The sequence below is a fragment of the Cnephaeus nilssonii genome, assembly GCF_951640355.1.
Source record: "Cnephaeus nilssonii genome assembly, chromosome: 20".
Classification (NCBI taxonomy): Eukaryota; Metazoa; Chordata; class Mammalia; order Chiroptera; family Vespertilionidae; genus Cnephaeus; species Cnephaeus nilssonii.
The window spans coordinates 50,380,436-50,404,969 of record NC_137091.1 but is presented as its reverse complement, the minus strand read 5'-3'; the positions used below and the strand labels follow the sequence as shown (position 1 = coordinate 50,404,969).

Genomic DNA, 24,534 nt, shown 5'->3' with positions numbered 1-24,534 from the left:
GCTTAATTAAGACCTATGATAAGGTCACTGCCTCCGCTAATTTCAGATTCTTAGGTCAAAGTCATCAAGGACTTTTGCCCTTTGGCTTTCAGAGGGGAAAGCATCATCAAACGGCCCCATTTTTACAAAATGTGTGTTAGAGACAAATGCATTTCCCCCCGGCCTCTGTACCTGCTCCTTTGAGACTCGGTCTTTGCTTTAGTAACACCCTTAGGTTTTTTCTTCTGAATGTGTATTCTGATGTCGAACCAGGGATGAGCTCCGGCTGTACGCCTTCCCACATTTACCGCACTCGTAGGGTTTCTCTGAGGAATGACTTCTCTGATGCCGGATGAGGTCCGAGCCACTGCTGAAGGCCTTGCCACACTCACTACATTCATAGGGCTTCTCTCCCGTGTGGCTTCTTTCGTGTAGAATAAGGGAAGTGCGCTGACTGAAGGCCTTCCCGCAGGTCTTGCACGTGTATGGTTTCTCTCCAGTGTGAATCCTTTCATGTTGGGCAAGGTGCGCGCTCTGACTGAAGGCCTTGCCACACTGATCGCATTCATACGGTCTGTCCTCAGTATGAATTCTCTTATGTCGAGTAAGAGATATTCGATGACTGAAAGCTTTCCCACATTCCTCGCACCGGTACGGTTTTTCCCCTGTATGAATTCTCTGGTGTTCAATAAGAAATGACTGGCGGCCGAAAACTTTACTGCATTTGTTGCATTTGAAAGGCTTCTCTTCAGAATGAATGTTCTGATGTATTTTAAGGTTGGCAGTTTCAGAAAACATCTTCCCACATTCCTTACATTCAAAGAGTTTCTTCTTCCTTGTATGAACTTTCTGATGTTGAATAAGGGATGAATGCCGATTACAGACCTTCTCGCATTTATTGCATCTGTACAGTTTCTTTCCATTATGAGTTTTTAGATGTAGAATAAGGGTTGAAAGCCGCTGGAAGACCTTCTCACACTTATCACATTTGTAGGGTTTCTCTGAAGCATGAATTCTCTGATGAAGCATGATGGATGAGATCCTATTAAAAGATTTTCCACATTTTCTACATTTATAAGGATTCTCTAAATGGTGGCTGCTCTGCTGACTCGAGGCCTTCTCACTAGTTTTCTCTCCAGTATGAACTCTTTTATGTCGAACAAGGACTGATTTCTTACGGAAGCCTCTCCCACATTTACTGCATTCATGGATTTTCTTTCCATTGTGGATTTTCCTATGACGAGAAAGGGGTGGCCTTCGAATGAAGGACTTCCCACGTTTTCTGCACGGGCGGGCATTTTCATCAAGGAGAGTTTTCTGATGTATCCTGAGGGTTGGACATGGGCTCAAGGCCTTCCCACGGTCAGAGGTTCCTCTCCCACCGTGACTTTTCTCATGTAGAAGAAGGGTTGTTCTCTGCGTGAAGCTTTCCCCACACTGATCACATTCGTGGCTCTTCCTTACGTTGTGAATTCTCTGATGAAGGAGGAGGGACGAGACCTGTCTGAAGGCTTTTCTACAATGACTACATTCATAAGGTTTCTCTGCAGTATGGGAATTCTGATGAAGTTTAAGAGAGAAGCTTTGACGGAAGGTTTTCCCACAGTCATTACACTTTAAAGACTTCTTCCCTGGATGCACTTTCTTGGGTTTCTTTAGGGCTGAATTCTTCTTGCAGCCTCTCTTCCCTGTGGGACCTATTCGTGATGCAGAAACTGGTTTCTGATAGATGCTTTGCCCAGGTTTGTTGCAAAGATCTGGAGGTAACTTCTTGGTCTCACATTTAGACCCTGAGTGTGAAAGACATCAACAAATTAAACATCTGTTTTCTTATTTTTTAAAAAAAATTGTCGTGTAAGAAGCTAAGTTGAATTGACAGAAAATTTCCTAGAATGTAAGTGAAAAATTCATCAAACTTGACCACAATAATAATCCCATTTTTTAAAGTTGAAAATATCTGAAAGCTGTGCATCTAAATCGAAAGTGTCCTTTCTGGGAGAATGGATTGCAGTAATATTTTCCTTCATTTTGATTTTTCCCATTTTCTGAAATGTACATGTCCCTTAAGAATATCAAAATTAATAGTCCTTTAAAATGACTAAAGTAGCTCTTTGAAATGCTAAAGAAGTGAAAAACATTAGAAGAGATATTTAAAACTGCTTGAACACCTTTTCATATTTTCCCAGAATTAATGTTAAGAAAAAATAATACTGTGAAATTTGAATTTCATTAGGCTGATTAAATTGGAGGCAGGATGGGCTTTTAACTAAATATTCATTTTTGCAAGAGTCACTGGGAACTCTCTTTTGAAGAGAGAAACCATTAACCTCAAGTTCTGTACTTTGTGAAAAATACCCTTCAAGAGTGAAAGAGAAATAAAGACTTTCTCAAACAAATGTTGAGAGAATTCATTGCCAGTAGACTTGTGCGATCAGTCTGAGTGGAAGGTGACCCCAGATCTTGAAAATCCTCTCCGGCTGCACCTCAGCAAGGAAACGAAGGCCTCATTAAGAATTGCTGGACCACTCCTTGTCGTGCCATTCTTGGCTACATTTGCCTTGCAGGAATAGTTATACTACTACTCTTTGTTCTAGCGGTTCACTGCTCTGGACCCCCACTGAACAGGAACAGGGGGAATAACATACTTCCCTTAGTTATAGCCTGTATGTTCCCACTCTCCCTTGCAACTATATCCATCCTGCCCCTGCTTAACCAGGACCCAGGATGACACTATTGTCTTTCCTCTTATCAGGGGAGCTAGGGCTACACTGGAGTAAAGCTCTGTATATGGAAAAGACAGGTCTACTGGAAGGTAAGCTCTGCAACCATTGTCAGGGATCCTCAAGCAGTGCATACGTCTGCTGGGCCCATAGAGGGGGAACCAGTTTTGTTGACCCATCCCGAGCCAGGGAAGCCCTCAGACTAGAAACAATCAAGCAACAACAGGAAGCATCCAAGGTACCGACCAGTACCCAGACTAAGAACTCTGCCACAGAGGCAATATGACGTGGACCCCCGATTCTATCAGCTCCTGGATTCAACCCACCACCTCCTCAACATTACCAACCCTAATTTGGCTAGAGATTGCTGGTTATGTCTTCCCCCAGGACCACTCCTATTAACGGCTACCCCGGTAAACAAAGCTAAACCAGGGAACGTAGCGGAAGAAATAATAGGACCTGTCATGGCCAATGTGCAGCTAACTAATGTTGCTCCTGTTTGTTTCAGCAGTACCCAGGGCCAACAGCCAACAGGTCGCCTCCCAGATGATCTATGCAACTCCACTCTGAAGGCTGAAAACACCACCTACCCCTGGTGCCCCCTGCAGGAACATTCGACATGTGAGGGACCACTGCTTACCCCTGCCTGCCTGCAAACTGGACCTGGACGGGAGTGTGCACTCCTGCCTATCTAACCCCAGACATGTCTATCATGCCCAACAACCAATCCATCGAGATTCCCCTTAGATATAAAAGGGCTCTGCAAGTGATTCCCCTTCTAATGAGCACTTGGAGTTGCAGGTGACATAGGAGCCAGGGTAGGGGAAACAGCTCACTCTGTCTCCTCTTATCAGGTTTTAACCTAAGAATTTTCGGAAGACAGAGAGAGAGTAGCTGAGACCCTAATCACCTTGCGGGATCAAGTTGATTCCTTAGCCACAGTAGTACTACAGAATAGAAGGGGATTAGACTTACTAACGGCAGAGAAAGGTGGAATCTGCCTCTTCCTAGGAGAAGAGTGCCGCTTTTACGCCAACCAGTCAGGCATTGTCAGGGATAAGGCTAAGGATCTAATTGAACGAGCAACAAAAAGAAGACAGGAGCTATCTGAGTCCTGGGCTGCTTAGGGGGTGCGAGGGTGTCTGGAAATGGCTTCTCCCATTGACAGGACCACTGTTAATGCTACTCATAGCTGTAACCTGAGGACCATGTCTTCTAAATTTCTTTTTTTTAAAAAAAATATATTTTATTGATTTTTTACAGAGAGGAAGGGAGAGGGATAGAGAGTTAGAAACATCGATGAGAAAGAACCATCAATCAGCTGCCTCCTGCACACCCCCCAATAGGGATGTGTCCGCAACCAAGGTACACGCCCTTGACCGGAATCGAACCCAGGACCCTTCAGTCCACAGGCAGACGCTCTATCCACTGAGCCACACCGGTCAGGGCTTCTAAATTTCTTAACTCTCTTTATCTCATCTCGCCTAGATGCCTTTAAACTTCACATGGTCCTACAAACCAGAAGAATTCCCTACAAACCCTTCCGAGGAAGAAATGGGATGCTAACCCCTTGGTCGTCATCCCGTATTAGCAGGACGCAGCCAAGAGCGGTCCTCGTCCCTGTTCATCGTAACATACCATAGTCGTCGTACCGCTAAGAAAAGTCTGTGGGACAAGGGGTGGGGGGATGAGAAGGCTAAAGGCGAATTCTTTCTATAACGTCTGTTTCCCTCTAAGGGAACTTCCCTCAAGCAGAACAATGTAACCCAGATAGGAAAATACAACCTATTGCCCCTTTTCCTGCAGTCTGGGCTAGCAAGATTTGTTGCCTGTTTGCTCACATGTTACAGAGGCCATAAATCGTAAAACGATACACAAACCCCAGAGAGGGCTGTGAGTGCTGGCGCCAGTCAGGCCCTTAGGTCTGGTCCCATGACCCCCATCCCCACACACAGAGCTTTGTACAAAGCCCCCGAAAGGTCCGGAAGCCCCAGTCCATATTTGGGCGACAAAGAAGCCAAAAGGGTATAAAGGAAAGGCTTCCACCGGATGGCTTTGCTCAGATGTTTGAGAACGCCGGCGTAAGAAAGCTGTGTCACTCCATCTCTCTAAGCGTTGCTTGGCTTTCCTCCAGTCTTCTATAACACTTGAACACCTTTTGATATTTTCCCAGAACTAATGTTAAGAAAAAAATTAATATTTCCCCAGAATTAATGTTCATGTAAAAATTTGAATTTCATTAGGCTGATTAAATTGGAGACAGGCTGGGCTTTTATCTAAATACTCATTTTAGCAAGAGTCACTGGGAACTCTCGTTTGAAGAGAGAAACCGGTAACCTCAAGTTCTGTACTCTGTGAAAATACAGGCAGTCCCCGGGTTACGTGGGAGATCTGTTCCGACGTAACTCGATTTTCGCCGTAAGTCGGAACCCACCTCCCTAAGCACCTACGTCACTCACATGGAGCACATACACAGCGGTAATGAAGTGAAACAGTAAAAAAAACATTTGAAAGAAAGGTAACAATTCCTGACCTTTACTTGTGGCAAATAATAAAATAACATAAAGCACGTCCTCCTATACAGTAAGAGGAATATGCTAATTATCCATTACGACGACTTGAGGCCTAACGACCGTGTAATGACCAGATCGTGGATCTGCAGGAGGGTGGGGCAGGGAACTACAAGTGGGCTGCGAAAAGCTATAGGAGGGGACAGGGCAGCAAGCTATGAGGGGGGCGGGGGGAGCTACAGGAGGTCGGGACAGCAGGCGGAGAGCTACAGGAGGGCGGCAGAGAGCTACTGGCACACAGATTCGCGTGCAGGGCTACTAGTATGTACATACAAGGGTAAATACTGAATTATCAGTATTTATCAGAGATGGTAACATAAGCACGAAATGACATACGAGTCCGACGTATCCCGAGGACTGCCTGTATCCTTCAAGAGTGAAAGAGAAATAAAGGCGTTCTCAGACAAACAATTGTTGAGAGAATTCGTTGCCAGTAGATCTGCCTTGAAAGAGCTGTTGAAAAGAGGTCCTTCTAAGAAGGAAAACAATGTAGATCAGAAACTGGGACCTACACAGAGAAAGGAAGAGCACTGAAGGAATAAGTGAAACCAAAAAAACCCTCTTACTTTTCTCCTTTCCACAGAGGATATTTTTATTGCTTTTTAGAGAGAGGGAGGGAGTGAGAAACATTGATGTGAATGTCTTGGATAATTATAATTGGATTTGAATCTCAAAGTTGTTGAAACAGAGATAATAATATCCTATATAATAAAAGGGTAATATGCAAATGGATCCTAAGGGTGGAACGCCCGGAATGACCGGTCGCTGACGCGCACTGACCACTAGGGAGCAGATGCTCAATGGAGGAGCTGCCCCCTGGTGGTTAGTGCACTCCCACAGGGGCAACTCCGCTCAGCCACAAGCCAGGGTGATGGCTGCGAGTGCAGCAGAGGTGGTGGGAGCTTTTCCCGCCTCCTCGGCAGCACTAAGGATATCCAACTGTGGGCCTAAGCTGGCAGGTGGACATCCCCCGAGGGCTCCCAGAGGGATGTCTGACTGCCAGCTTAGGCCCTATCCCTTGGGGAGCAGGCTTAAGCCAGCAGGTGGACATCCCCCAAGGGGTCCTGGACTGCGAGAGGGCACAGGCCAGGCTGAGGGACCACCCACCCACCCCCACGTGCATGAATTTTCATGCACCAGGCCTCTAGTATTAATTAAAAAGGCCCAGGTAAAGACTGCACCCTTTGTTAATTATGAAGGCTGGCTTCTCCCAGCAGAAAAATGTGGTCATTTTAAAAAAATACATATTTTATTAATTTTGTAGAGAGGAAGGGAGAGGGAGAGTTAGAAACATCGATGAGAGAGAAACATCGATCAGCTGCCCCCTGCACACTCCCTGCAGGGGATGTGCCCGCAACCAAGGTACATGCCCTTGACCGGAATCGAACCTGGGACCCTTCAGTCCGCAGGCCAACGCTCTATCCACTGAGCCAGACCGGTTTCGGCTGGAATCTATTCTTAAAGCATTAATTAAATTTTTACTGATAGTTCATCTCATAGTAAAAGCTGCTTAACATGTAATAAATCCAGAGCAGTCATATTTCTGTGCAAAAAATTAAATTAAAAGTTATAAAGACTGCATTGCAAAATTTCTAAAAGCCTCCTAATAGTTACGTCAAAAAAGGGGGGAATAATTCCCTGTAAGTACATTACATCAAGAAAATTTTTCACTTTAAACATTTTTTTCACTTGTAATGCTGATGGCAAGACACCCATGGAAACACCCTTGTTGTCAAAATAAGCCCAAGGAAAATTGTTTGGGCAAAAAATGAAAAGGATCCCAAGTCTAGTTTATAGAAGATTCCTTAATGTAACCTGTGGTTGAGAATATGCTGTGTATTACCAGAAAACTCCTCCAAGCCTGTGTGGATTCTTAAAACAATGGATTCGAGAGAGAAACTGACCAGATTGTTCCAGCCACAGAATAGTAGTGGACCCCAAACAACACGCTGAAGACAAGAGGAGAAACAGTCGAGAAATGGAGATGGTGAAGACGCCTTGCCATACTAGCAGTCAGCAGCCGTGTGTTGCTGCAGGTTTCCCAGGACCAAGGCAAAGAAGGTTGGACGTGCATGCCACCGTTTATCCACCTTCCAGAACTAGAATATCATTGCTGGCATGTACACATAAAAAACTGTTGGACATTGAAATTGGGACTGAAAGAACTGTTGGCCCAAAGAGAAACTTACTGCAGACAGATTCCTTTAAGTCCTAGCAGCAATTTAAAAGAACATGAATGTGTCTAATTTTAAAATTTATTAAATAAAAAAGAGTGATATTCCAGCAGGTCATAAATGCCAGAAGTTCATCACAAGGTTGGTGGACCTTGAGACTTCAGCAAGGGCTGTTGAATCACATGTTATTGCCTGCTGGAAATGGCTGAGGGCATTTCCCCAAACCTGAAAAGGAGGCATAAATGATTGCTTGCTGCCAGACAGTCGAGGGCATTTCAATCTACATGTTATTGCCTCCTACGGGCCAAACACTTGAACAGCTTGTAGGCAGTTCCCCCAATCCAACCAGGCCTCTGTATATTAAACCTCGGCCTTTGATGTGTATATCTACCTCGCCTTAGGACTGTGGTCGGCAAACTCATTAGTCAACAGAGCCACATATCAACGGTACAATGATTGAAATTTATTTTGAGAGCCCTATTTTTTAAACTTAAACTTCTTCTAATGCCATTTCTTCAAAAATAGACTTGCCCAGGCCGTGGTATTTTGTGGAAGAGCCACTCAAGGGGCCAAAGAGCCGCATGTGGCTCGTGAGCCAGAGTTTGCCGACCATGGCCTTAGGACAATCCTATCTAATAAAGAGGGAATATGCTAATTGACCCTCACACCATCACAAAGATGTCCACACCCATAACCAATAAGGAGGGAATATGCTAATTGACTGCCCCATCCTCAAAGATGGTGGTGCCCACAGCCAATAAGGAGGGAATATGCTAATTGATTGCCCTGTCCTCAAAGTTGGCAGCACCCACAGCCACAAGATGGCGGCGCCAAGTCCCCTCAGCTCCCCAGCGGCCCAGGGCCAGCCTCAGATGGTGGTGGCTGCCCAGCCGCCCAGGGCCGGCCCGAGAGACAACCAAACGACTGAACAAGTAGGCTGCGTGGGGCAACCAGGTTGGCAGGGGGATTAGTGAGGGACCACCAAACGACTGAACAGAGTGCATGGGGTGACCAGGTCGGTGGAGGGAGGTGCAGTTTTGGGCAATCAGGCCAGTGGGGGTGGGGAGGGCACAGTTGGGGGCGATTAGGCTGGCAGGAGGGGCAGAAAGAGGTGACTAGGCTGGCACATGGGGGCAGTTAGGGGCAACCAGGCTGGCAGGAGGGGGCAGTTAGGGGCAACAATACCGGCAGAGGGAGCAATTGGGAGTGACCACACAGGTAGGCAAGTGATTAGTAGCCAGTGGTCCAGGATTGTGAGAGAGATGTTCCCCAAGGGGTCCTGGATTGTAGGGTGCAGGCTGGGCCGAGGGACCCTCCATCCCCATGCACAAATTTCATGCACCCGGCCTCTAGTTTGTGTTAATAAAGAGCAAGGGGTCTGAGATTCAAGAGGACTTGGTTTCTTTAGCTAAGTCTCTTCTGGCTCCCCAAAATGCCTTCCAAAATTATGTTTTGTCTTTGGACTCTTAATAATTTACACAGCCTTTCTCCAGATTCCTGAACCCTTCTAGATACTGGACAAGACCCCTGGCAACCAGGAACGAACACAATTTCCCAGGCCCAGCCAGAAGTGACGATTACAAAGAAGCCATGAGAATGCATATAATTTCCTTTATGTTAAACTTTAGTAAAAATTTCCTGGTATCTCACTGTATAAAATAAATGCACTGTACCGGGTCTTGGTCACTGTCTCTCCATCAGAGGGACAGTTGTCCCACCTGGCCCCATATGTTCCCTTCTATTTCTGTGTCCGTCTCTTTCATTTTCTCAATCCCCAGCCACCACTACTCAGGAACTGGACCGCTCTCTAGCTGCGTTGGATGCGGTAAAAGAATATTTATAATTACGTATGTGTCCTTATTGTCTCATTGCCCCAAACGTTCTCAACCCACAGTTGGTTATATTCACAAATGTGGAACTGATACAGAAGGCCGAATTTGTATATACACAATGGAATATTAAAGCCCTTAAAAAGAAGGAAATTCTGTCACATGCTACAATGGGGATGAACCTCAAGGCCATTAAGCTAAGTAAAAAGAAGCCAGTCAGAAAGGTCAAATACTGTGATTCCATTCCTATGAAATAGCCACAGTCATCCTAATCGCAGAGATGGAGCAGGAGGGTGGCTGCTAGGGGCTGGGGAGGACCAGCAATTAGAGGGCAGAGGTTCAGTGTTGCAAGATACAACATTCTAGAGATCTGCCGCATGACAACGTGAATATACTCAACTGCACATTTAAAAACGGTTAAGGTCGTATATTTAATGTCACTAGTGGCCTGGTGCATGAAATTCGTGCACAGTAAAAGGGAAATTAATTACAGGAAACATTTTAATATTGCTATTTGCCCTTTCTCTATAATTGAAGTGTCAGAAATGAAAGAAAACTAGTAAAATGTATATGAAAATAATATATAAGTTTATTAATAAACAACATAAGACATAATATAAAAATAATAAAAACATGATCTGAAAACAACAAAAACATGATCTAAAAACAAAAAATGATAGAAAAATAACCCTGATACAAACAATAACTGATAAATTAAACTTACTCTAGTATCTCCCTGTATACTACCACATTAAGAGTGAAAACACTTTCAGAATGCTTGACTAATATCCCTTGTGATGAAATATTTACAACTTTAACGTCACACACTCCTTGAACTCAAAAAAGAAAGCAACATATAACTGACCATGTCTGAAAACATGTTCAGGTAGGAATATTCCCACTTTGTCTAGAGTTTGTCCTGGTGATTTATTAATAGTTATCCCAAACGCTGGCATCTTGGGAAACTGTCTTCGAATCAATTTAAATGGGAGGCCAGTGTCTGATGGGGACAAATCAATTCTTGGAATCAGAACAATCTCTCCCTCTACAGATCCTGTTAATACTTCTGATTCGAATATGTTAGGTCACAATCTTGTGATAATACCTCGAGGATCATTACAAAGACCTATTTATTACTAAGATTTCTCAGTAGCATGATGATTGTACCCACTTTTCAATTTTAATTTATGACACGGCATTCCTGAAGGAGTGATACTATGAAGAAATTCGATAGGGAAATTTTCCCGTTCAGCATCATCTGTTGAATCAATGGAATCATCACTCAAATGTGTGTGAAAATCTCCATTGAGTATACCCGAAATTTCTTCATTTAATTTTTCAATCTGCTCATTTTTTCGAGAAACATTTGCACCTGTAGCTGCATTTTTAATGAGGTACATTGTGCCAATAGTTCCCCTTGAGATGCTCTATGTCGCCGAAGCCGCCTTTTTTCAACTTCCAAGGCCCGTTGCTCTTGAGACATTTTCTGTCGGTAACGCCGTCTTCTTTCGGCTTCAGATCTACGTTGCGCCAACAGTTTCTCTCCAGTTAAGTTCTGTCGCCAAAGCCGCCTTCTTTCCGTGTCAGCGGCTCGTTTCTCTTTAGACATTTTCTGTCGGTAACGCCGGCTTCTTTCAGCTGCAGATCTACGTTGTGCCAATAGTTGCTCTTCAGATAAATTCTGTCGCCAAAGCCGCCTTCTTTCAGCATTAGAGGTATGTTGCTCTTCAGACATTTTCTGCTGCGTGGACTGCCTCCATGGCGGGCACGCAGCCCCGCGCCCCCGAACACGTCTGTTGTCCCGGCAGCCTCCTGGTGATCGGCAGTTGCGGCGTGAGGACCATTAGCATATTAGCTCTTTATTATATAGGATAGGAGGATACTTTTTACAACTAAAAAGCCTCTTAGAAGTGTAAAAAACCCCACACAACTTGATCAATCAAAGAAGAATCTATTAGACAAGGGAATAAGTCCTTACAAAGTAGTCAAAATGAACAGTGTGGAAAAGATTTTTAAGTTTTGAAAGGACTGAAGAAAATGGTGCAGCTGGAACATTATTGCTGGAGAGCTGTCATTAAAGAAGCGGGAATACGCTTTCTCTGAGGGAAGTGTGAATGCTGAGGCAGGGAGTGTGATGGGTGCGGACAAGGCTGGGTCTGTGTTCTCACCCACAGCACCAGAATCACAGCACCCGCCTCAGCACGGCGGGGGGAGCCTGCACCGGGAAGTGTCTGTACCCAGAAGGGCCTATAAAATGGTACCCTTCTCCCTGCGGGCGACGGTCCTACCGGAGAGGCCTGAATCCCGCACAGGTCTGGGGCCAGGAGGTGGGGGAGGGGCTCTTGAATGTCAGCCTGCCCGTGGCCCTCCCACTCTGGAGTGTGCTTGCACACACTTCCAGACCCAGGCTCTGTCACTCACCCAGGCCGGGGTGTCTTCCCTCCGTCAAGGGTACTTTCCCATTCTCCAACAAGGTGATCATATCTGGCTTCCGACCGGACAGTCCTGCACACGGGAAAACACTGGGATTGAGCATGACGTGGGCGCCACGGCGCCGGGGCCACACCCTGTGCCGATGGAAAGGGGATTTGCGGGCACAAACGGAGGGTGGGGGAGGCAGAGGGCCGCTCGAGAATGAGGATGCAATCCCAGGGACCGCTGCCAGTTCTTCCTTCCTAACTACAGAGCCAACGGGTTTCCTGAGAAGTTGGAGCAGAAGCTCGAGGCTGGTCATTAAGCTGCTGCCTGTCGACTCCCGATACCAGCCTTGTCTGCTCTGCACCCCACACCCCTCCTTCGCCAGCTGCTCCGAGAGTGTCTACCAGCAGGGCCTCCATAGTTTGTTTCCTTTTTCCCACCCACTCCCAGAGCTGGCCCTCTCTTGCCCCCTCAGGAGTACAAAGCCAGGCAGTGCATCCCTCTGTCCCGAGAGCCCAGCCGCGCCCGTGCCCTGGGAGGTGGCTGCGTCTGCAGCGCCATCTGTGCCACCCACGCCCACGGGGCCCCTTTAACAGCGCCTGTTACGTGACTTCCTGACATTCATCAATCTCTCTCAACACAGGCGACGTCCTCAAAAGGTTACACACACAGCGACTATCTGACCAGCAATTCCGCTCCTAGCTACATACCCAACAGAAATGAAGATATGCATCCCCCCAAACTCAGACACAATGTTCACAGCGGCATATTCTAAGAGCTGCAGAGTGGACACAGCACACGCACCCATCATGGATTCACACGTGGCCTGTGCAATGGGATGTTAATGGGCCACACACAGGAATGTGCTGTGAGTGTCCTGTCACCCGCTACAGTGTGGATGAACCTTGAACACACGGAGCTCCGTGGAAGAAACAAACACCAAGGGCCCCGTCCTGTGTGATTCCAGGTCTGTGCACGTCCTAGGGCGGGAGCGGGACTAGTGTTTGCTAAGCGGGGGGTTGTGGGCGTGGGTGGGGACACGAAGTGAGTGCTGGCGGTCATGTACAGTGTGTGAGCTGTATCTCCATAAAGCTGCTAAAGAGAAAGCAAACCCTAACTGGGGTGGCTTCTGTTTCCCTGACGACGGCCAGATCCCCGTTCCTCAGGGCTGGCGGGGCGGGGGCTCACCGAGAGAGGCCAGGGTCTGGTAGGTCTCCAACATGACGTCCCTGTACAGACCCTTCTGCACGGGGCTCAGCTTCTCCCACTCCTCCTGGGAGAAATAGATGGCCAGGTCCCCGAACGTCACTGGCGCCTGCAACAGAAAACCCCACATCGGTCACGGTGGGCTCATGCGACCACACACCTGGAGCAGACAGTGGGCTTGTCCCAAACACGGAGATACCGGGGCCAGGAACCTACTCAGGACACCTGGAGACCGGAGCCCAAAGGGGCAGGAGAATTAACATAACACAACACAGCGCAGCGCGGCCCGGTGTTAAAGGCTGTGTGCCCGGCCGGCAGGCTCAGCCGCTGAGTGTTGACCTATGAACCAGGTCATGGTTTGATCCCAGTCAGGGCACATGCCCAGGATGCGGGCTCGACCCCTAGGAGGGGGTGTGCAGGAGGCAGCCGATTCGTGATTCTCTCATCATGGATGTTTCTCTCTCTCTCCCTCTCCCTCTCGGAAGTCAATACAAACATATGAAAAAAACACACAAAAAACCTTGCACAGAAGGCGTGTCAACTTGGACTTCTGGGCAGAGTCCAGGCATCCTCCCAGGCTCCTACACGTCCGCACTGGCCTTACTCGGCGCTCACAGTAGCTGTGACGCAGCAACCCGAGAGGATGGCAGCACTGACCGACCAGGGGAGGGGGGAGGGAGGAAGAGGAGGTGACTCAGTGACTCTCTCAGTCCTGCATGGAGGAGCTGGGCAGCCTGCCTCAGCTCAGGGCCATCTCCTCGCTCACTAAAGGGCCCGTGAGTATATCCCCCTCGGCACAAGGGTCTCTGCAGGTGTCATCAAGGTCTTACTAACCAGTGGCCTGAAGCCAGGAAGGCCAGGGCTGTCTAGGTGGCCGGATGCTTACGGGATGCCCCAGCAATGCACATGCAGAGCACAGGCCCCGAGTGCTGGCTTCTCTCCCGCCAGTCACAGGCGAGGAGGGCAGGGAGCTAGGGAGACTCAGGCAGGAGCTGGGTCGGGCCTGCGGGTGCTGGTTTGAAGGTGGAAGAAGGGCCACGTGGAAAGCGGGAGAAGGTGAGGCCGCAGCCAGCCGACATCTGGATTTCAGCCGTGTGAGACCCACAGCAGAGGCCAGGCCGTGCCGTGCTCAGCTCCCAGCCAGGAACGGGTGAGAACGCACGCCTGCTGCCAAGTTAGTGGTGACACGTGCAGCCACAGGGAACCCACGCACAGGGCGGAGGGCGGAGCTGCTGGTCACGAGAAACCGCCTCGAGCGGCGCCGGCAGAAAGCCACTGCACTGCCCAGCACTCCGGACTGAAGCCAGCTCGTCCAGGGCCCGGCCTCACCACCTCGCGCCTGGCGCCAGCGCATGCGGCCTGAGCAGCTATGGAGTCTCTTAAAGTCAGAGGTTCTCCGTGTAAGATGGGCTGTACAAGTACAGACAAAGCGATGCTAGGAGGTTAGCTCTGGAGCGCAACACAGAGCCCCCCGAAGCAGGTTCCAGGGGGTGGGGCGCACCACCCTGAGAAAGCAGTGGCTGCTGTCTTCCCCCTGGGGAGGGCGTTTCTTGGCATCGGCAGGAACCCCGAGGTGCTGAAGGAACGGGAGCTCCCCCGTGGTGATGGCAGGGACCTGGGAACCAGGCCGGGCCGGGAGGGAACACACAGGGTCCGGGTCTAAGGGACGCCCACCCCGAAGGAAGAGCGATGGCCGCTTACCCTGGGCTTGGGCTTCAGCCGCAGGGCTGGCATCCTTCTGTCTGCACCGGGCGTCCTCGTCGGGGGCGGGGCAGCACGCAGGGCAGGCGGGGCTGCGGGAGAAGAGAGGTCAGGGGGCTGGCTGGCTTTCTGGGTGGTCCTGGAGTCTCGAGGGTGAGAGCCAGAGCCCCTCGCCCTGGACACACACGCGCTCACATGCACGCACACGCAGAGCACCAAAGGTCAGCTTGCAGTGTCCGGAGAGGACAGGAGGGGTCACACAGTCCCTCGCGCCCCCCCCCCCCCCCCCCCCGGCCGTGGCACCTGCACAGGCCTCGGGCTGGGACGGGCCGCGAGGACGAGGTAGAGAGTTGTATTCACTCTGGGGCCACCCCGTTGTGTGGGGCAGCTTTAGCCAGCCCGCCCCATGGGCCAGGGCACTGGGGGTGCACGGGGCCTCGCCCCCGCGGGGAGCACCTGAGTTGGTGCGGACAGACCACGAGCAGCAAACACAGTAAGTCAGCAGGTTGCAGTGTTTGGGGAAAAGCTGTCTTTCTCCACACTGCGAGCCGAGCTTTGTGCTCCCGGCGTTCTCACCTCCGTCCTGTGCGTGCATGACGTGAGCACGTGTGTGTCCAGGGAGAGGGATGTCCTGCAGCGTCACCCTATTCTCACTCAGTACCGGGACCTGGACCCAGATGCCGGTGGCCAGCAGTAGGAGCCCAGGGGGCCCATGACCTCTGTCCGACGTGGCCAAGTCGAGGTTCCCACGACCTTCTCCCCGGGGTCCATCTTTTGGTGCAATGGCTCGCAGGACTCTGGGAAACATGCCTTCCGTGTGGCTGCTTATGACAGAGGCTGTGACAGAAGACACAGGTGAGCAGGGAGGCAGGGCGAGGGCTGGGAGGGCCCCTCGCACAGGAGCCTGTCCCGGGGGGCCGGGGAGCCTCAGCCTCCGGGGCGGGGAAGTGTTCCCTAACCCAGGAGCTCTCTGAACCCCCCCCCCCCCCCTTTAGGGATCACATGGGTGTGATCGATCACTAACTGCCTCTCGCCCCTCCTCCCCTCTCTGGAGAAGTGGGTGCTGAAATGCCAAGCTTCCAACCGTGGCTGGTCTTTCGGGGGGACAGCCCCCACCCAGGAGCCACCCAGAGTCTCCTCATTAGAACAGAAGACAGTCCTACCAGGTTTGGCTCAGTGGATAGAGCCTCAGCCTGCGGACTGAAAGGTCCCAGGTTCGATTCCGCTCAAAGGCATGTACCTTGGTTGTGGGCACATCCCCAGTGGGGTGTGTGCAGGAGGCAGCTGATGGATGTTTCTCTCTCATCGATGTTTCTTTTTAAAAAATATATTTTATTGATTTTTTTCCAGAGAGGAAGAGAGAGGGATATAGTTAGAAACATCGATGAGAGAGAAACATCCATCAGCTGCCTCCTGCACGCCCCCTACTGGGGATGTGCCCGCAACCAAGGTACATGCCCTTGACCGGAATTGAACCTGGGACCCTTCAGTCCGCAGGCTGAGGCTCTATCCACTGAGCCAAACCGGTTTCGGCTCATTAATGTTTCTAACTCTCTCCCTTCCTCTCTGTAAAAAAAAAAAAATCAATAAAATATATTTAAAAAACCCACAAAAACAAAAAAACAGAAGACGCTGTTACCACTCAGGAATTTACACGCGTGAGGGAGCCCTGTGCTGGGACCCAGTGGTAGATAACCTGTTGGTTTTTTCCCCTATGGTTACACATGTAGCATGTCAGACAGCAGGGAGGGCTGGATAAGGAAGCCCGGGACTGGTGGGTAGGCGGGCAGAGGCAGGTGGCAGCAGTAAGTAGAAAGGTTATGGGGAGGCCCAAGCTGGGTTGGCTCCGTGGACAGAGCGTTGACCTGCGGACTGAAGGGTCCCAGGTTCGATTCTGGTCAAGGGCACATGCCCGGGTTGTGGGTTCGATCTCCAGTGGGGGGCGTGCAGGAGGCAGCCGATCAATGGTTCTCTCTCATCATTGATGTTTCTATCTCCCTCTCCCTTCCTCTCTGAAAGCAAGACCAAAAAAACAAACCAAAACAAAACAAAACAAAGCAAAGGTTATGGTGAGCCTCTCGGAGGTGAGACTGGCACAAAGGTGGAGGGGAAGGGAGGATCCGAGGGGAGAGTGTAGGGCCCGGACTCGTAGCACATGGGAGGCCCAAGGTCATACAGACTCTACCTGACCCTCACCACGCTGGGCGGAGTCCCGTGTGGCCCGTCTAACAGGGCAGGGACGGCAGCGCTGAGAGGCTAAGGTCACGCCCGGCGGCCCTTCTCCAGGGCTGTGTTAACACGCCTCCAGGCCTCCCGCTCCTCCCCTGGAGCCCGGACCGGCCGGGAGCCCGGGAGCCGGTGGCGGACCCTCCAGCAGCAGGGGAGGCGGAGGGCCTGGCTCCGGGCTGGGCACCCCCAAAGCAGCCGCCTCAGCAGGGAAGCTCCCGCTGGCGGCCTCTGCTTGGTGCCCTGACAGTGTTAGTCAGGGCAGCTCGGGCCGTGTGAGCGTGAGAAGGAGAGAAGGCAGCTTGCGGTGCTTACCGGGGAGGAACATGGCCCGCTCGCCCCGCGACGCCTCAGGTGGAGAGGGTGGCTCCGGGCAGCGGCGTCCGGCCGGGCCTGCGGTTTCTCATGGGCCGCCGAGCCGGAGCAGCACGTTCCCGTCCACGAGACAATGTCCCCGAGGACCTCCGCGCTGGGGAGGAGAGGGCGGCAGTGATGCGAGGGGGTTCTGGCGCGAAGCTCGCCCGCGGGGCAGCGACTCGGCCTCCGTTTGCTCATCTGCGCGATGGGGAGAAGGAAGCCTCCCTCCGCCGCGGCCGCTGGGCATTGCCCCGAGCGGGCTCCCGGCTCCCGGCCAGTCCTCCCGTCCCTTCCGCACAGGCAGCCCGAGCCCGGCAAGCACCGGAAGGCCAGCCCTCCCCTGACGGCGGCCCAGCGGCCAGTGACACGCAAAGACGCTTCTCTAAAGGCCCTGCTCTTTCTCCTCCCACGGAGAGCCTTCCCGCCTGCGCCTGCGGGCGGGGCTGGGCCTGTGTCCTCCGCGGGACGCGCAGGGTCAGGCCGCCTTTGCTGACCCCGATCCTGAAAGCACCTCCCCCGGTCCATGTCCTTCGCTGCTAGAGGCCGGGCGGAGCCCGTGACACCAGAGCCCTGGGAGCTGCCTGATGACCGGATGGCTGTGCCCACGCCAGGCCCAGCAGAGGGAGTCTCCGAGGACTGAGCTGGGCCTTTTATTCCCTACAGCTTCCCGAGGGGCCCTCCCGGGGAGCCTCGTCTAGCACCCCCCTGGGTCTCTGGGCCGCCAGGTGGGCTGGAGGAGGAGAGACAGAGCAGCTGGAGGGCGGGCAGTCACGGCGGGTGGCCATTCTGGCTTCAGTAACTGGGATGCCCCCGGGAGCCGGGAGCTGACTCTGGGCACAGCACCTACTGCCGTCCCACCATCCCTTCACCTGCTTTACTTTTAAAACCATTTTCTATTGATTTCAGAGAAGGGAGAGGGAGAGAGGTAGAAACATCAACGATGAGAGGAAATCATTGATCGGCTGCCCCCCAATGGGGACCGAGCCCACAACCGGGCATGTGCCCCGACCGGGAATCGAACCTCGACCTCCTGGTTCACAGGTGGACGGGCCCTACTTTACTTTTCAAAATACTCACTGTCCCCTGGCATAGATTTATTTACTTATTTAAGTATATTTTTATTGATTTCAGCCATTGATCGGCTGCCTCCTGCACCCCCACACTGGGGATGGAGCCCACCAGCCGGGCACGTGCCCTGACCGGGAAGTGAACTGTGACCTACTGGTTCATAGGTCGCCGCTCAGCCACTGAGCCACCTGTGACAGGGTTAACCCGTGTCTCCTTATCAAATGCAAGCTCCACGTGTGAGAATAAAGAAGTCACCTTTTCTGTCAAAGTACAGTTTAATCGGCCGCCATCTTAAAACAGCAAAGGCCAACCCCTCCCTTTGAATTAGCCAATCACGAGCGACTTGTGCCTGAGCTCCAATCAGGAGCAAAGGACAGGTCACTGAGTCAGAGACGCTAAACTCCAGCAGACCACCGTGTGTGCGCGTCTGCCTGCTGCCGAGTGTTTTGTGTCCTACCAGGACCCTGACTTGGGGGGCTCCCCTTCCTTCTAACACAGGCGAGCAGGAACCTGGTCGGTCTTGTCCGTTGACCAGCACAAACCTGGCCGTGGCAGACACGTGCCTGCAGATTGAGTGACTGCCTCTTGGAGCCTCCCCCCCCCCCCCACAGCGTCTGGGGACACCTGGCTTTCACCTCCGGGGCAGGGCGTGTGCTGCTGGCTTCTGGTGGCCAGGGGCAATCTTACAACTCATAACCCCCCCCCCCCTTATCTGGCCCAAAGTACCCACAGTGAGAACTGGTCTAGCCCAGTGGTCGGCAAACTGCGGCTCGAGAGCCACATGCAGCTCTTTGGCCCCTTGAGTTTTTAGCAAAGGTCAGCTGAGGAGCACCCTAATTAAGTTAATAACAATGTACCTACCTATATAGTTTAAGTTTTAAAAATTTGGCTCTCAAAAGACATTTCAATCGCTGTACTGTTGGTATTTGGCTCTGTTGGCTAATGAGTTTGCAAACCACTGGTCTAGCCGCAGAGCTGCCTCCAGCTCATGCTATGGGGACCCCTCCTCCCCCAGACCCCGCTCAGGTCTCCCCTCCACGAGCTCCCAAGGGACACCTCCACCCAGGAGGCCGCCCTGCTTCTGTCCTCCCCGCCCCTCGCCTGCTTCTGCCCTCCTGGAACCCAGGCGAGGAAATTCGGAAACTCTCTGGGCGTCCTTCCCGTTAGGTTGTCAATAACAGCCCTGGCTGGTTTGGCTCAGTGGATAGAGCATTGGCCCGCGGACTCAAGGATCCCAGGTTTGATTCCGGTCGGGGGCACGTGCCCAGGTTGTGGGCTCCATCCCCAGTGGGGGACTTGCAGGAGGCAGCTGATCCATGATTCTCTCATCATGGATATTTCTTTTTCTTTTTTAAAAAAGTATATTTTATTGATTTTTTTAGAGGAGGGGAGAGGGATAGAGAGAAACATCAATGAGAGAGAAACATCGATCAGCTGCCTCCTGCACACCTCCTACTGGGGATGTGCCTGCAACCAAGGTACATGCCCTTGACCGGAATCGAACTTGGGACCCTTCAGTCCGCAGGCTGACGCTCTACCCACTGAGTCAAACCGGTTAGGGGTCTTCTGCTTTTTTAAAAAAATATTTTTATTGCTTTCAGAGATGGAGGGAGGGAGAGGGAGAGATAGAAACATCCATGATGAGAATCATTGCTCAGCTGCCTCCTGCACGCCCCCTACTGGGGATCAAGCCCCTAACCCGGGCATGTGCCCAGACCAGGAATGGAACCCGGGACCCTTCTGTTCGCAGGCTGACGCTCTATCCACTGAGCCACACCGGCTGGGGCCACCCTCCTTTCAAAGGCCGACAACCAGCGGCAGCTCGGCTACCGGGGCGCCACCCTCCTCAGCTTCAAGGAGGAGCGCCCACCCGCAGCATCACCATGGCACCCTGCCTCCGCGCCTCTGCAGGGCATCACAACCGACACAACCGACACCCTGCACCCGCACAGGGCTCAGCAAGCGCTATGCTGGGGTCTCACCCGTGACCCCGCCTAACCTCCCCGGCCCCCAGGAGGCAAGCCTCGCACGGCCACACGCGGGCTGCCTTCCCCAGTGAAGCAGGAATTTGGAGGGGACATAGGCAGGCTTAGGGGTTTTTTAGAATTGGGGTCCACGGAAAAGCGCGGGGCTGCAGACGGGGAGAAGGCACATCTCCATCGACCTGTAAGCCTGGGGCCGGTACATCTCCATGGACCAGGGCGCTGGGAGCAGCCACCAAAGGTCACATTTACAAAACAAAGAGAGGGAAGCCCGGAGGCAATAGGAAAACAATGAGGAAGGGGCGGGGGAGCCCTCACTTGTGCTACCGAGAGGTTCCACGGTGAGCCCAGCCGTTACTATGGTAACCGGCCTGGTGACCAATCAGAGGGGCCATCCAGGCACCAGGCTCTCAGCCGTTGGGAAGAGGAATTAATTCAGGGGGACGCTCCCCCCTCCCCACGGGGGAGTCTGTCCTTGTTCTTCAATAAACCTCCTCCTCTGCTACCCCACCTTCTGTCCGTGGATTCATTCGATTCCGGGAGACAAAGAATCCGGGTTCCAGCCCAAAAATTAAAAAAAAAAATCGGTACCACCAGGGCCCGCCGCGGCCGCTGGGCATCCTCCCCGCGGGGACCCCCTTCCAGGTCCAGGCGGATCCGCCCCGGGCGGCACCCCGCACACTCGCACCTGCAGAAGCACGGACACCGGTCGCACCCCGCCCCAGGCGGCGACAGCAACAGGTCCGCACCTGCCTGCCTCCCGCGCACCCCCACCCGCAGGGCCCCACGCACGGCCCGCTCCCAGCCCTCCGGTGCAGGCACCGCTCTCCCGCGTGAGCAGCCCAGACCACCGTGAAGTTACACGGACCTGGGGCCGCCCCCGCCCGCGCCCCCCACAGCCGGCCCCGTCACACCCCCACGCCCTCTCCTCCCCGCACACCGACGCCATCCCACGCTTCACAGTGACGGCCCTTCCCCTCACAGGCAGCCTCGGGCTCACAGCCTCACACAGCCTGGGGCGCAGGGCCCCCCGCGGCCTTACGACCCCACGGAGCAGCGGGGGCACGGACCCCACACTCACCTCCGTCCTCCCGGGTCGCTTCCCTGCGGCGCCCACCTGACTCCAGCGCTAACGCCCACGCGCTGCCTGCGCCTGCGCACTCACCTCCCGGACCTCAGCCCCGCCCCCTCACGCTCGGGACCGCCCCCGCACCGCCTCAGGAGCGCGAGGCCCCGCCCCCTCACGGTTGGAACCGCCCCCGTGCCGCCTCAGGAGCGCTAGGCCCCGCCCCCTCACGCTCCGGACCGCCCCCGTGCCGCCTCAGGAGCGCGAAGCCCCGCCCCCTCACGCTCGGGACCGCCCCCGTGTCGCCTCAGGAGCGCGAGGCCCCGCCCCCTCACGCTCGGGACCGCCCCCGTGTCGCCTCAGGAGCGCGAGGCCCCGCCCCCTCACGCTCGGGACCGCCCTCGTGCGGCCTCAGGAGCGCGAGGCCCCGCCCCTCGCGGCCGGGACCGCCCCCAGCACCTCCTCGCCCCGCCCCTAAACAAAGCCACGCGGCTCCAGCGCCTCTGCTTCCATCACTCCCGGGACGTCCCATGGACCACGGCCGGAGGCCCCGCCCCTCTCTTACGTAACCGCGAACGCCAGCACGCACGCCATCAGCGCCGTCCAGGGGCGTCACCGCCTCCGCGCCAACCCACGTGGCACGCAAGGCCGGCCGCGCGCACCGCCCAGGCCGCGCTCCCCGGTGAAATCACGTACCTGCTCTCCGGCGCTGCGGCCCGCCCTTGGTCCGCTCACCCTGACCCGGCCTCCGCCTCGCCGCCCTTCCCGGCCTCCGCACCTGCGTGTCCTGGTCCGGAATCAGCGGGACTGGGAGCCGCGCTCACCCGCGGATGCTAACGCTCGCATCCGCGCCTGCGCACTGCGCACTCACTCCCAGAAGCCTCCGGGGCGCCGCGCGGCTCCGGGGGGCCCCGCCCTGGCGTGAGGTGGGGAGAGCCGGGCGACGCGGGCTGCGATCTCTTCTGCCCCGAGGCGAACTGGCCCGGGAGAGGGTCGCAGAGACGGTCCTCGGCCCGGAGTGGAATCGCACTGGCGCCTTCATCGATCCAGGAGCCTAGAGTCCTTTGCGTGGCGCCGGAACTCCATTTCCCAGGATACCCTGCGGCCCGTTGCCGTGGCGACGCGTCACCTACTGGCCGCGTTTGCACAATGGCAAGACCGTTGGAACCTAGAGAATCTTTAAAGTATCCTGCTGCTGTCGCTCAGCGATTGAGCATCCATACCCAGGAACCAGGAGGTCACTGGTTCGATTCCTGGTGAAGCAGGAATTTTAGGGGGATCTAGGCAGGCTTAGGGATTTAAAAAAAATTTTTTTTTAGAATTGGGTCCAAGGAAAAAACACAGGGAGAAGGTACATTTCCATAAGACTAGGAAGCAGCAACAGTTGCATTTGCATAAGACAAGGGAACTGGAAGTAGCCGAGGTCTCTATTTACAAAATAAAGAGAAGGAAGCCCTTCATTCAGAAGGAGAGGAAGAAAGCCCAGAGGGAATAGGAAAACAATAGGGAAGGCGGGGGGGGGGGGGGGGGGGGGGTCAACCTTTGAGCCCAGGAGTTACTATAGTAATCAACTTGAAGGGGAATATTTGACCAATCAGAGGGGATATCCAGGCACCAGTTTCTGCAGCCTTCATAAGCCATAGAGAAAAGGAACTCAATGGGACCCTTTTCCCCCTACCCACATGGGAGTCCATTCTGTGGGACTCTCCCCCCTCCCCACGTGCGAGTCTGCACTTGTTCTTCAATAAATCTCCACCTTTGCTACCCCACTTTCTGTCCGTGGGTTCATTCTTCGATTCTAAAGAAGAAAGAATCCGGATTCCAGTCCAAAAATTCGGTAACACTAGGTTTCGGGCTCGATCCCCAGTAGGGGGCGGGCAGGAGGCAGCCGATGGATGGATGTTCCTCTCTCAGCCATGTCTCTATCTGTCCCTCCTTCCTCTCTCTCTCTAAAAATCAATAAAAACATATTTTTTAAAAATGTCCTTCCTCCCTTCGACAGAGGAAGGGAGAGGGAGTCACACATCGGCTGCCTCCTGCACACCCCCTACTTGGTGCACGGGACATCGCCCAACCAACTGAGCCACACCGGCCAGGTCAGGACGGACAGAATTTTAAAAATATATATTTATATTGATTTCAGAGAGGAAGGGAGGAGAGAAAGATGGAAACATCAATGATGAGAAAGAATCATTGATCAGCTGCCTCCTGCAGGCCCCCTACTGGGGATCCAGCCCACAACCCTGGCATGTGCCCTTGACCAGAATTGAACCTGGAACCCTTCGGTCCACAGGCTGACTCTATCCACTGAGCCAAACTAGCTAGGGCTTTTTAAAATATATTTTTATTTATTTTTAAAATTTATTTCAGAGAGGAAGAGGGAGATAGAGACATCCATGAGGAGAGAGAATCATGGATCGGCTGCCTCCTGAACGCCCCCTACTGGGGATCAAGCCTGCAACCCTGGGCACATGACCTGGTCCAGAACTGAACCGTGACCTCCTGATTCCTAAGTCCACACTCAATCACTGGGCCGCACCAGCTAGGTCCTTCCTGCTATTTAGGGGGACTCTGGTGGAAAAGAGTGGGAAGCTGAGGGAAAAACTTATGCATCAGAGACCTCCATGGCTACAGAGAGACCAGGGTGCCAGGGCCCAGATGTCTTGTGATAGATCCTCCCTTCCCCCAACTGATGGACGGAGTATGATGTAAACTCCACCTGCAGCCGGACATTCCTGAACACCTTACATGGACTGTACATTGAACCACCAATCAGCACCTGCCAAATACCCTAAGCACCCAATTCCTAAGTCCCTAGGTGCCTAATCATGTGCCTTACATGAAACCACCAATCAGTGTGTGCTGAGTGCCCTAAGCCCCGTCCCCTCCTTTCCTCCCCTTAAAAGGTGCTCTCACCCCTGGCCCGTCCCCTTTTCCCCTCTGGAAGGCGGCCGGCAGGGTGATCTCCAATAAAGCCTGTGTCCTGGTATCCCATGGTCTCCGGCCCTCTGTTTCATCTTTCATCTTGAATCTGTTGATGGAGGAATGGCACCAGGTGTCCAACCGAGGGAGTCAGCCGGGACTGGGGTCCAGCAACCTGGGCGCTGGAGTTCTGGCTAAGGAAGAGATCAGAGCCAGGAATCCAACGGTAAGAGAAAGTTCACTCTCTGACCGGTTTGGCTCAGTGGATAGAGCGTCGGCCTGTGGACTGAAGGGTCCCGGGTTCGATCCTGGTCAA

The 24,534-nt window shown here is 53.1% G+C and overlaps 1 protein-coding gene across 6 annotated transcripts; it reads right to left on the bottom strand.

The window, feature by feature from the left end:
• Positions 1–189: 189 nt before the first annotated feature.
• On the bottom strand, positions 190–22,260 carry ZNF667 (zinc finger protein 667). 6 transcript variants are annotated; one of them, XM_079760175.1, is made up of 7 exons: positions 21,993–22,260; positions 17,139–17,292; positions 15,174–15,434; positions 14,598–14,689; positions 12,879–13,005; positions 11,694–11,777; positions 190–1,769 (listed from the first exon to the last, which is right to left on the bottom strand). In XM_079760175.1, exons 2-7 carry the CDS (start codon positions 17,149–17,151, stop codon positions 211–213), a joined length of 2,136 nt encoding a protein of 711 aa, XP_079616301.1. In that variant the 5' UTR covers positions 17,152–17,292; positions 21,993–22,260; the 3' UTR covers positions 190–210. The 6 variants fall into 6 exon arrangements, with proteins under 6 accessions (XP_079616301.1, XP_079616304.1, XP_079616303.1 ...); XM_079760178.1 differs by having other exon boundaries at positions 22,075–22,260; XM_079760177.1 differs by lacking the exon at positions 21,993–22,260 and adding an exon at positions 21,312–21,371.
• Positions 22,261–24,534: the final 2,274 nt, after the last annotated feature.